The 12145-nt window shown below is 52.2% G+C and overlaps 1 protein-coding gene across 1 annotated transcript in view; it reads right to left on the bottom strand.

Annotated features, from left to right (window-relative positions):
- Positions 1 to 12145, bottom strand: part of dnah2 (dynein, axonemal, heavy chain 2) — a 314816-nt gene that overhangs the window by 193024 nt on the left and 109647 nt on the right. The window contains exons 31-35 of the mRNA XM_072493227.1: positions 11784 to 12001; positions 11133 to 11231; positions 6872 to 6997; positions 5767 to 5877; positions 3833 to 4021 (exon numbers count right to left, since the gene is read on the bottom strand). Of these exons, the coding sequence (XP_072349328.1) occupies positions 3833 to 4021; positions 5767 to 5877; positions 6872 to 6997; positions 11133 to 11231; positions 11784 to 12001 (743 nt within the window). The remainder of the gene's footprint in view (positions 1 to 3832; positions 4022 to 5766; positions 5878 to 6871; positions 6998 to 11132; positions 11232 to 11783; positions 12002 to 12145) is intronic.

Below are 12145 nucleotides of genomic sequence, written 5' to 3'. Positions count from 1 at the left end.
CACAGCACGCCCATTCCCCAATTTCACAGCACGTCCATTCCCCAATTACACAGCACGTCTATTCACGAATTAGACAACCTGTCCATTCCCGAATTACACAGCACGTCCATTCCCCAATTACACAGCTCATCCATTCCCCAATTACACAGCACATCCATTCCCCAATTACACAGCACGCCCATTCCCCAATTTCACAGCACGTCTATTCCCCAATTTCACAGCACGCCCATCGCCAATTACACAGCTCGCCCATTCCCCAATTACACAGCACGCCGATTCCCCAATTACACAGCACGCCCATTCCCCAATTACACAGCACGCCCATTCCCCAATTACACAGCACGTCCATTCGTCAAATACACAGCACGCCCATTCCCCAATTACACAGCACGTCCATTCTCCAATTACACAGCACGTCTATTCCCCAATTAAACAGCACGTCCATTCCCCAATTACACAGCACGTCCATTCCCCAATTACACAGCACGTCCATTCCCCAATTACACAGCACGTCCATTCCCCAATTACACAACACGTCCATTCCCCAATTACACAACACGCCCATTCCCCAATTACACAGCACGCCCATTCTCCAATTACACAGCACATCCATTCCCCAATTACACAGCACGTCCATTCCCCAATTACACAGCACGTCCATTCCCCAATTACACAGCACGTCCATTCCCCAATTACACAGCACGCCCATTCCCCAATTACACAGCCCGCCCATTCCCCAATTACACAGCATTCTCCAATTACACAGCACGTCTATTCCCTAATTACACAACACGCCCATTCCCCAATTACACAGCATGTCCATTCTCGAATTACACAGCACGTCCATTCTCCAATTACACAGCACGTCCGTTCCCCAATTACGCAGCAGGCCGGTTCCCCAATGACGCAGCACGTCCATTCTCCAATTACACAGCACGCCCATTCCCCAATTTCACAGCACGTCCATTCCCCAATTACACAGCACGTCTATTCCCCAATTACACAACACGTCCATTCCCCAATTACACAGCACGTCCATTCCCCAATTACACAGCACGTCCATTCCCCAATTACACAGCACGTCTATTCACGAATTACACAACCTGTCCATTCCCGAATTACACAGCACGTCCATTCCCCAATTACACAGCTCATCCATTCCCCAATTACACAGCACATCCATTCCCCAATTACACAGCTCGTCCATTCCCCAATTACACAGCTCATCCATTCCCCAATTACACAGCTCGTCCATTCCCCAATTACACAGCTCATCCATTCCCCAATTACACAGCACGCCCATTCCCCAATTACACAGCACGCCGATTCCCCAATTACACAGCACTTCCATTCCCCAATTACACAGCACGCCCATTCCCCAATTACACAGCACGCCCATTCCCCAATTTCACAGCACGTCTATTCCCCAATTTCACAGCACGTCCATTCCCCAATTACACAGCACGTCAATTCACGAATTACACAACCTGTCCATTCCCCAATTACACAGCACGCCCATTCCCCAATTACACAGCACGCCGATTCCCCAATTACACAGCACTTCCATTCCCCAATTACACAGCAAGTCCATTCCCCAATTACACAGCACGCCGATTCCCCAATTACACAACACGTCCATTCTCCAATTACACAGCACGTCTATTCTCCAATTATGCAGCACGTCCATTCCCCAATTACACAGCACGTCTATTCCCCAATTACACAGCACGCCCATTCCCCAATTACACAGCACGCCCATTCCCCAATTACACAGCCGCCATTCCCCAATTACACAGCACGTCTATTCTCCAATTACGCAGCACGTCCATTCCCCAATTACACAGCACACCCATTCCCCAATTACACAACACGCCCATTCCCCAATTACACAGCACGCCCATTCCCCAATTACACAGCACGCCCATTCCCCAATTACGCAGCACGCCCATTCCCCAATTACGCAGCACGCCCATTCCCCAATTACGCAGCACGCCCATTCCCCAATTACACAGCACGCCCATTCCCCAATTACACAGCCGCCATTCTCCAATTACACAGCACGCCCATTCCCCAATTACACAGCACGCCCATTCCCCAATTACACAGCACGTCCATTCCCCAATTACACAGCACGTCCATTCCCCAATTACACAGCACGCCCATTCCCCAATTACACAGCACGCCCATTCCCCAATTACACAGCATTCTCCAATTACACAGCACGCCCATTCCCCAATTACACAGCCGCCCATTCCCCAATTACGCAGCACGCCCATTCCCCAATTACACAGCACGCCCATTCCCCAATTACACAGCCGCCATTCTCCAATTACACAGCACGCCCATTCCCCAATTACACAGCACGCCCATTCCCCAATTACACAGCACGCCCATTCCCCAATTACACAGCCGCCATTCTCCAATTACGCAGCACGTCCATTCCCCAATTACACAGCACGCCCATTCCCCAATTACACAGCACGCCCATTCCCCAATTACGCAGCACGCCCATTCCCCAATTACACAGCACGCCCATTCCCCAATTACACAGCCGCCATTCTCCAATTACACAGCACGTCCATTCCCCAATTACACAGCACGCCCATTCCCCAATTACACAGCACGTCCATTCCCCAATTACACAGCACATCCATTCCCCAATTACACAGCACGTCCATTCCCCAATTTCTGGCCACCACATCACAGGAAGAACGTTATTGCTCTGGGGAGAGTGCAGAGAAGGTTCACAAGAATGTCGCCAGGGCTGGAAAAGTGTAGCTGCGAGGGGAGATCGGTTGGGTTGGCGTTATTTTCCTCAGAACAAAGAAGGCTGAGGGATGATTTGAGTGAGAAGATATAGAGTGAACAGGATAAAATAGTTTCCCCTGGCGGACAATTCTAGATCCAGGGGACATAGATTCAAGATCAGAGGCAGAAGGTGTAGCGGGGACACGAGGAAGAACGTCTTTAACGCAGAGGATAGTGGGAGTCTGGATTTCGCTGCCCGAGCTGGTGGTGGAGGCAGAGACCCTAAACTCTTTTAAAAAGTACCTGGATCGCCACCTTGAATGCGCTAAGTTAAAGGGCGATGGGTCGGGTGCAGGAAGGGGGCATTAGAAAGGGCACCTGGATGTGCCAGGGCTCTCATGGGCAAGATGGGCCGAATGGCAGCCTTCTGTGGTGTTATTTTTCCTATGATCCAGAGGAGGTTCACAAGAGTGACTCCCGGAATGAAGAGCTTGTCGGGTGAGAAACGGTTGAGGACTCTGGGTCTGTACTCGGAGTTTAGAAGGATAAGGGGGGGATCTTATTGAAACTTACAGGATACTGCGAGGCCTGGATAGAGTGGACGTGGAGAGGATGTTTCCACTTGTAGGAAAAACTTGAACCAGAGGACACCATCTCAGACTAAAGGGACGATCCTTTAAAACAGAGATGAGGAGGAGTTTCTTCAGCCAGAGGGTAGTGAATCTGTGGAACTCTTTGCCGCAGAAGGCTGTGGGATCACGGAGTGTCTTTAAGACAGAGATGGATAGGTTCTTGATCAATAAGGGGATCAGGGGTTATGGGGAGAAGGCAGGAGAATGGGGATGAGAAAAATATCAGCCATGATTGAATGGCGGAGCAGACTCGATGGGCCGAGTGGCCTAATTCTGCTCCTATGTCTTCTGGTCTTCTGATTCGATTAGGGATGGGGAATAAGTTGTTAGTCAGCCACATCCAGGGATGAATAAAGGGGAGCCGTCGGCAGAGTAGAGGGAAGGATACATTTTTAATAACGTGGGAGGTGGAAGTGGCTTTGCTTTCGATGTAAGCGAAGAAGTCCAGATACCTTGTCCCAGTAGAGGCGGAGCTGACTGAGCCAATCAAACGCAGTCACGTCCATGCACCCCAGCTTGTACAGCTTGTCGATCACGTCTCTTGCATGGACTTCCACCGTTACCAACGCCACGACCTTTAGGCGCATGATCTTTGTGAGGTTTCCTCGGATGGCTTCAGAATACTTGCGCAGCATGCTGACCTGCAGAGGCATGGGCACCGCGTTTAGGTTCCACTGAATGCATCGACAACCTACTGAATCTTAGTGCCAACAGGGTTATTTTCTCTCTCTCTAATGTTTTCTAAAGCAATGGAGGGAACCAAGGTGATGAATGAGGGTGAAGGTGGACCTGGAGGTGTGGAGGGATCAATGATCAATGGTAGGTACACCCACTGGGCTGTCAGGCAGGGTATTCCAGGATGTTGCCCCAGCGACAGTGAAGGAACGGCCGATATATTTCCCAGTCGGGATGGGGAGTGACTCGGAGGGGAACCTCCAGGTGGTGGGGTTCCCAGGTATCTGCTGCTCTTCTCCTTCTAGATGGTAGAGGTCGTGGGTTTGGAAGGTGCTGTCTCAGGAACCTCGGTGAGTTGCTGCAGTGCATCTTGTAGACGGTACACACGGCTGTTACTGTGCGTCGGTGGGGGAGGGAGTGAATGTTTGTGGAAGGGGAGCAATCAAGCGGGGCTGATTTGTCCTGGATGGTATCGAGCTTCTTGAGTTGTTGGAGTTGCGCTCATCCAAGTTGCTCATGGGTAAAATGAAGTACAAAACGATGAGGGACATGGATAGGGTAGATGGGAGGGAACCTTCCCCTCAGTGGAGGGATCAATAACCAGGGGGCACAGATTTAAGGTAAGGGAGTAGGAGGTTTAGAGGGGATTAGAGGATAAATATTTTCACCCAGTCAGTGCTGGGAATCTGGAACTCGCTGCCTGAAAGGGTGGGAGAGGCGGGAACCCTCACAACATTTAAGAAGCATTTGGATGAGCGAGTGAAGCTCCCCAGCAAACAAGGCGACGGACCAAGTGCTGGGAAACGGGATGAGAATAAATGGGTACTTCTATGCCCTTTTACTCTATCCAGACAATCGGTTTGTTATTTATCCAATTCCCTTGGGAAAGCTGTATTAACCAGGCAGTCCATTACACATCCTTGCTGCTCGCTGCCTCATGTCACCTCAGGCCTGTGCGTCTGGTGACTGACCCTTCAGCCACAGCTCCTCATTACCTCAGCCATCAAAAGCCTTCAGAATTTGAAACGCGCCGACCACCTTGCCACTTCGCCGACTCTGTTTGAAGGACAACTCCCCCATTCTCATAATAATAATAATCGCTTATTGTCACAAGTCGGCTTCAATGAAGTTACTGTGAAAAGCCCCTAGTCGCCACATTCCGGCGCCTGTTCGGGGAGGCCGGTACGGGAATTGAACCCGCGCTGCTGGCCTTGTTCTGCATTACAAGCCAGCTGTCTTAGCCCACTGTGCTAACCGCAAATAACCAGTTTAAAAATGAAGGCCACTGGAATGGGCAGCACAGTAGCACGGTGGTTAGCACTGTTGCTTCACAGCGCCAGGGTCCCGGGTTCGATTCCCAGCTTGGGTCACTGTCTGTGCGGAGTCTGCACGTTCTCCCCTTGCGTGGGTTTTCTCCGGGTGCTCCGGTTTCCTCCCACAAGTCCCGAAAGACGTGCTTGTTGGGTGAATTGGACATTCTGAATTCTCCCTCATGTACCCGAACAGGCGCCGGAATGTGGCAACTAGGGGCTTTTCACAGTAACTTCATTGCAGTGTTAATGTAAGCCTACTTGTGACATTAATCACGATTATGTAAAACCCCGCTGGCACCTGAGGCGTTCGAGGACAGGTCCTCCCCCACACCTCGCAAATGAAAACCGTGAGCGCTGCAATAATTCCGGTTGCAAAGGCACAAACAAGCTCGACTCACCTGCTTCCTTTTCACAACCCGGACTGGTTTCTTCTCGCCCTGCTCTTTGGCCGTTACCAGGGCCTTGGTGACGTCGGTGGTCCACTGAATCTGGCTGGAGGTGATGAGCATCTGAAAATAAATAGAAGGCTGGGTGCTGGGTAGAGCGTAAGGGTGGGGAATAATCGTGGAAAGCAGATTTAGGAATTACCCAGACACAGTGAGGAACTCGTGGATCAGAAGTAGGGACGTAAAGGGAAAGAAAGACGGGGTTACTTAAGAGGCAGGTGGGTGGTGGCTCCATCAGGCAGATTCTGGTGAATGTGGTGAGCCAAATAGCTTTGTCACTGGCATCCATCTTCCGCCCCATCAAGGCTATCACTGTCAGCTGGAAAGATTCAGAACTAACAGAATGAATTCGACGGTCTCTCTCCCAGGAACAAAACAAGCTGACACATTGTGGAAGCTGTACAGAAAGCTTTACTTTATACCCAGCCCGGTGCTGTACCTGTCCCTGTGATGGGGACAGTGCAGAGGGAGCTTTACTCTGTATCTAACCCCGTGCTGTACTTGTCCCGGGAGTGTTTGATGGGGACAGTGCAGAGGGAGCTTTACTCTGTATCTAACCCCGTGCTGTACCCGTCCTGGGAGTGTTTGATGGGGACAGTGTAGAGGGAGCTTTACTCTGTATCTAACCCCGTGCTGTACCTGTCCTGAGAATGTTTGATGGGGACAGTGTAGAGGGAGATTTACTCTGTATCTAACCCCGTGCTGTACCTGTCCTGGGAGTGTTGATAGGGACAGTGTAGAGGGAGCTTTACTCTGTATCTAACCCCGTGCTGTACCTGTCCTGGGAGTGTTTGATGGGGACAGTGTAGAGGGAGCTTTACTCTGTATCTAACCCCGTGCTGTACCTGTCCTGGGAGTGTTTGATGGGGACAGTGTAGAGGGAGCTTTACTCTGTATCTAACCCCGTGCTGTACCTGTCCTGGGAGGGTTTGATGGGGGATAGTGTGGAGTATCTCTCTCTCTCTGTTTCTCTCTCTGTTACTGAGGGAGTGTGGTGTTAATGGGATTACTGAGGGAGTGCGATGCCCTCTGACAGGCCTGCAAACCCGTTACTAACCTGACCCGGCCAATCCTTCACCCATTTGTCTCGTTTGGTCAGCATTTTCTTCAGAGCCAAGCGACTGTCCTTGAGCAGGTCTTTCAGAGTGAAGCGCATGGTGCGTTCCACATCACAGAGCCACGCCTGAGGGACAAGAACACGTTACAAAGGAAGCCAGGAGATGTGAGGTCCCTGTTATTCAACCCCAAACGCTCAACTGGACTCCCCAACGCCCTCCCATTCGATCAATTTGCACAGACCTGTGCCGCAGGAAGGTGGTGCGGGTATGAATGGGTACCTGGCATGGGCAGAATCTGCATGAACTGTGTAGCTGAATAGCCCATGGATGCTCATCACCTTGAACAATGGCGACTAGGGGCGAGGTGCTGGAGGACACACACTCCCCAAGGAACTGGTCCCCAACATGTCATTGATGTGTTCAAGAGAGGAGGAGAAAGTTCCCAAGATTTCCCAAGTGTGGAATGAGGGATTATAGGGATAAGGCGGGAAAGCAGACTTGGGCATCGTCATATCAGATCAGTCACGATCTCAGTGAATGGTGGGGCTGACTCGATGGGCTGAATGGCCTACCTCTGTCCCCATGTCTCGTGGATCCACTGGCACTGAAGTTTGTAAAACGGTTCGCACCTTCCGTGCAGCTTTTGCTGCCTGTTGGTGTGGGAGGGACTCCTGTGCAGGCCACAGAGGTTCCCCAACACTGGGTGCTTCAACCTATTGACGCTCCTGTTGGTGTGGGAGGGACTCCTGTGCAGGCCAGAGGTTCCCCAACACTGGGTGCTTCAACCCACTGACGTTTTTGGTCCCACAACTGGCACTCAGAGTAAATGTCTTGTACGTTTGGGAGTGGGGTAAACGGATGCTAATGAGAGGCAACTTGTCTAAGTACACGGCCGCCCAGGGCAGCAGGATTCACACGGGCAATTGGCTGTTTGCCTGCTGTAACAGACATTTAAATCCATCAGCTGGCTGCGTGTGACACTCGGGATAATCAGACTCCAGGGCTCTGATGTTACTCAGGGAATGATACCCAGTGAGGAGGAGAAGCGTAGCTCTGTGTACCCACTCGAGTGCAGGCCAAATAGGGCCCAGCACACTAGCCCCAAACGTCAAAGACTCTCTCCCAGCCTGTGCGACACCCAAGGTACTCTGAGCCTTTAATACAGTTAAATGAATTCCTCTTCTCTGTTTTAAATGAGTCACTACACAGTTTAATGTGAAACTCCAGAGAGGGAGGAGTTTCTTACGGATGTCTTCACTTCATTTGTCATTATTAACCATACTACTTTCCTCTCCCTAATCTTCATCTAATCTTCGCCTATTGCCTCCTGGTCTGTGCTGCTGCTGCACACACTTCTCGACCCTGATCACATTAAGTGCAGAAACCTACATGGCTTTTACAGCACAGAAACAGGCCATTCGGCCCATCGTGCTGGTGTTTCTGATCCACGCCAGCCTCCTCTCACCCCCCCTCTCCATCTCAGCCTATCAGCATATCCGTCTCTTCCCGTCTCTCATGTGTTTATCCAGCTTCCCCCTGAAATGTGTCGATGCTATTCATCTCGACCACTCCCGTGGGAGTGAGTCCCGCATTCTCCCCACTCCCCGTGGGAGTGAGTCCCACATTCTCCCCACTCCCCGTGGAAGCGAGTCCCATATTCTCCCCACTTCCCGTGGGAGTAAGTCCCGCATTCTCCCCACTCCCCGTGGGAGCGAGACCCACATTTTCCCCACTCCCCGTGGAAGCGAATCCCACATTCTCCCCACTCCCCGTGGGAGCGAGTCCCACATTCTCCCCACTCCCCGTGGGAGCGAGTCCCACATTCTCCCCACTCCCTGTGGAAGCGAGTCCCACATTCTCCCCACTCTCCGTGGGAGCGAGTCCCACATTCTCCCCACTCCCCATTGGAGCGAGTCCCACATTCTCCCCACGGGAGCGAGTCCCACATTCTCCCCACTCCCCGTGGGAGCGAGTCCCACAGTCTCCCCACTCCCCGTAGGAGCGAGTCCCACATTCTCCCCACTGCCCGTGGGAGCGAGTCCCACATTCTCCCCACGGGAGCGAGTCCCACATTCTCCCCACTACCCGTGGTAGCGAGTCCCACATTCTCCCCACTCCCCGTGGGAGCGAGTCCCACATTCTCCACACTCCCCGTGGGAGCGAGTCCCACATTCTCCCCACTGCCCGTGGGAGCGAGTCCCACATTCTCCCTGTGGGAGCGAGTCCCACATTCTCCCCACTCCCCGTGGGAGCGAGTCCCACATTCTCCACACTCCCCGTGGGAGCGAGTCCCACATTCTCCCCACTCCCCGTGGGAGCGAGTCCCACATTCTCCACACTCCCCGTGGGAGCGAGTCCCACATTCTCCCCACTGCCCGTGGGAGCGAGTCCCACATTCTCCCTGTGGGAGCGAGTCCCACATTCTCCCCGCTCCCCCTGGGAGCGAGTCCCACATTCTCCTGGTTCTAGCCTCCCCACAAGTGGAAACATCTTGGGGACGATCTAACGAAAGTATTTCTCAGTGTCCCTTTGGGCGGGTTTGACGGGGTTTTTGTCGCCGGCTGTCTGGGGGGCGAGACACTGGTATTCACCCTCACTGTTGTTGGGCCTTGGGGAGTTTCTCCCCCTGGTCTAGCCCACACTTGGAAATATTTTCAGCAACGGGGAGCTGAACTCCCTGGCCACACCGGCTCCTCAGAGATCGGGGCGCCCTTGTGAACTCTAAGTGAGCTTGAGGCCTCCCACCCCCCCCAAAGTCAGGACACACCGCTATGGAGTTGCTGAAGGCCTCCCCTTTCAGGACACCCACCCCATTCTTCATACACCCTCTCACCACCCCCTCCCAATTCTTGGGCATGGTCCCCCTCAGGCTCCAGCCCTCGGCAGTTCCACACTTGCCCGTACTGATCTTGTGAGATCTCGTGAGGCATTGCAAGTCTCTCGCGGGATTTTAACGGCTTGGTTGCGTCACCGAGTCGGGGGCCATGAGGCTGTGGGATCTAAACCCTTCCTCGCTTTAAAGGCCTCCATCAGGTCGCCCTCCCCAGCTTTCCCTTTCCACGAGGAAGGAGCTTTGCTCCGAAAGCTAGTGATGCCAAACAAACCTGTTGGACTTTAACCTGGTGTTGCAAGATTTCTTACTGTGCCCACCCCAGTCCAACGCCGGCATCTCCACATCATGGCTTTTATGGGCAGAAGAATAATAGAATCATCGAATCCCGATAGTGCAGAAGGAGGGCATTCGGCCCATCGAGTCGGCACCGACTCTTCGCCGCCCCCCCAAAAGAGCAATCTACCTAGGCCCCCTGCCCAACACTGGCCCGTTTAACTTTCCCCGATAGGTTATACATTTTCTGATTTAATGAACTTTCCTCAGTGCCTCACTGCCCATATGGAGATCAGAACTGTTCAGAGTATGTGTGGTCTCACCAAGGTTTGACAGAAGCTTAACTTTTTATTCTACCCCTCTCGGGAAAACCCCCGGGGCTCGATTTGCACGTTTTAGTGGCCTTGTTAAACTGTGTCACACACAGCTTTTAATGTTTTCGCCGTCTGTATCCCCATTTACTTATTTATCCCACCTCACGTCCAACTTCTCCTGATGGTTCATCTGCCTTGTATTTTGAGTATTGTTGAAAAGACAGATGTTGCCGAAGTTTTTCGTTTGTGTGCTCATCAGGACAAATGCAAGAGCGCCAAATTTCAAACAAAATCATAACAATTTACACCACAGGCAAAATGAATGCTGATTGATTGACAATGTGACTCTGCTTGGCTGAGGGTGTTGCCGTGGAGACAGCAACAGAGAACTATAGGCTCCCCAAACTCACGGGTAATTCAAAAAAGGTGCAAGGCTTGGATATGTACCTTTTGTTTGCAGAGGAGGGGTCCCTGTGTGAATGTGTGTCACTTTTAGCGAGCATAAACAAGCCATTTTGACATTTTCAGCGGTATTCAAGTGGTTTATCTTATTTTCCTGAGGTGGAGGGTGACGGGTGGTTGAATCTTTGGTTTTGGGGGGGGGGGATTCAGTGATCCGCGTAAGGAGTTGCAGTCACACGGCATGTGACTGGCAGTAATCTGCGTCGCTCCGTCGCTGACAGAAAGTACTCAGCATGGCCACTGAATGTGTGAGCAACTGGGGGCGGGTGGTTTCAGGGAGCCTTACCCCAGCCCCTGTGGTGTGAGTGATGGCAATGGCGTTATATTAGAACCACGCTGCGGGTGAATCCGTGGCAGGAGATGTCCGTCCGTACCTACCTCCACAGGACCCTCGAGCAGAGTGGGATGCTTGAACTCCACGTACTCTCCATCAGCGGCAAACATTCCGGCAGCCTCCATCTTGTTGGTCATTCCGATCTAGAGAGAGACATGTTAGTGCGCCAGTTAGGTCAATTGTCAGAGCAATGGAGATCCGTACTCTCGGCTGGCATGGTTTATAGTGTTGTCCACCAGGAGATCACGAGGTTAAACTCACCGGGGAAATCTGCAGGCTGGGACCAGCGATAATAGGATGGCGTCGGTCAGGATCTGATTTCAAACCAAATGGTTCACTCATATCCTTCACAGGAGCGAACCACCCAAACCTACACAGTTTGGCCCAGGTCTCTGAATGCATTCTGATTACCCTGTTCCAGAAACTCAAGTTGGCAGAGGTCTTGCTTTCCCAAGGGAAGGGAATAAATGCAACCTTGCCTGCTGCCCACGTCCCGAGTGGCACAGGCATGCCCGAGAACGGGGGAGAGTTTTTGGGCGGGTTAGTGGATGGCTGGGGTGTGATGAAACTCCTGACCAATATTTCATGGCCATGCCTGCGCAGGAAGTTCAGACACAGGCAGAGGGTCACCGGTGAAGCCAGCGTCGGGGTCAGCACCTACCAAGAGGCCACAACGGAGGTGGGCGACACACTACCTTTTGCATTTTCAGAGTTTTGATGTTGTCGAAGCATTTCTTCATGTGGGGTTGCACGGCCGGAGGGTTGCGGGATTGCCCCAAGATCTCCAGCAGGTCGTCGTTGGACAGGAAGTAGAAGCGGGGGAAGATTTGGCGCTTGGTCTCCAGGTACATGTCCAGGGATTTCTCAATCTCTTCCAGCTTTGCGTTCATGCCGTTCAGTGTGTCCAGTAGACCTGTGGGAAGCAACGGCAACACCAGCTCATGTTTCGACACGGCTTCTCTAAGCACTCTATTTTAGAAGAGAAGAGGCCGGAGTCCAAGCAGGAAGCAAAAAGGAAACACAGAGAGAGTTACAGGGAGGAGCGAGGAGGAAAGGG

The sequence above is a fragment of the Scyliorhinus torazame genome, chromosome 31, assembly GCF_047496885.1.
Source record: "Scyliorhinus torazame isolate Kashiwa2021f chromosome 31, sScyTor2.1, whole genome shotgun sequence".
NCBI lineage: Eukaryota > Metazoa > Chordata > Chondrichthyes > Carcharhiniformes > Scyliorhinidae > Scyliorhinus > Scyliorhinus torazame.
Note: the sequence above shows the minus strand (reverse complement) of the source record. Positions and strands in the feature narration are given on the sequence as shown.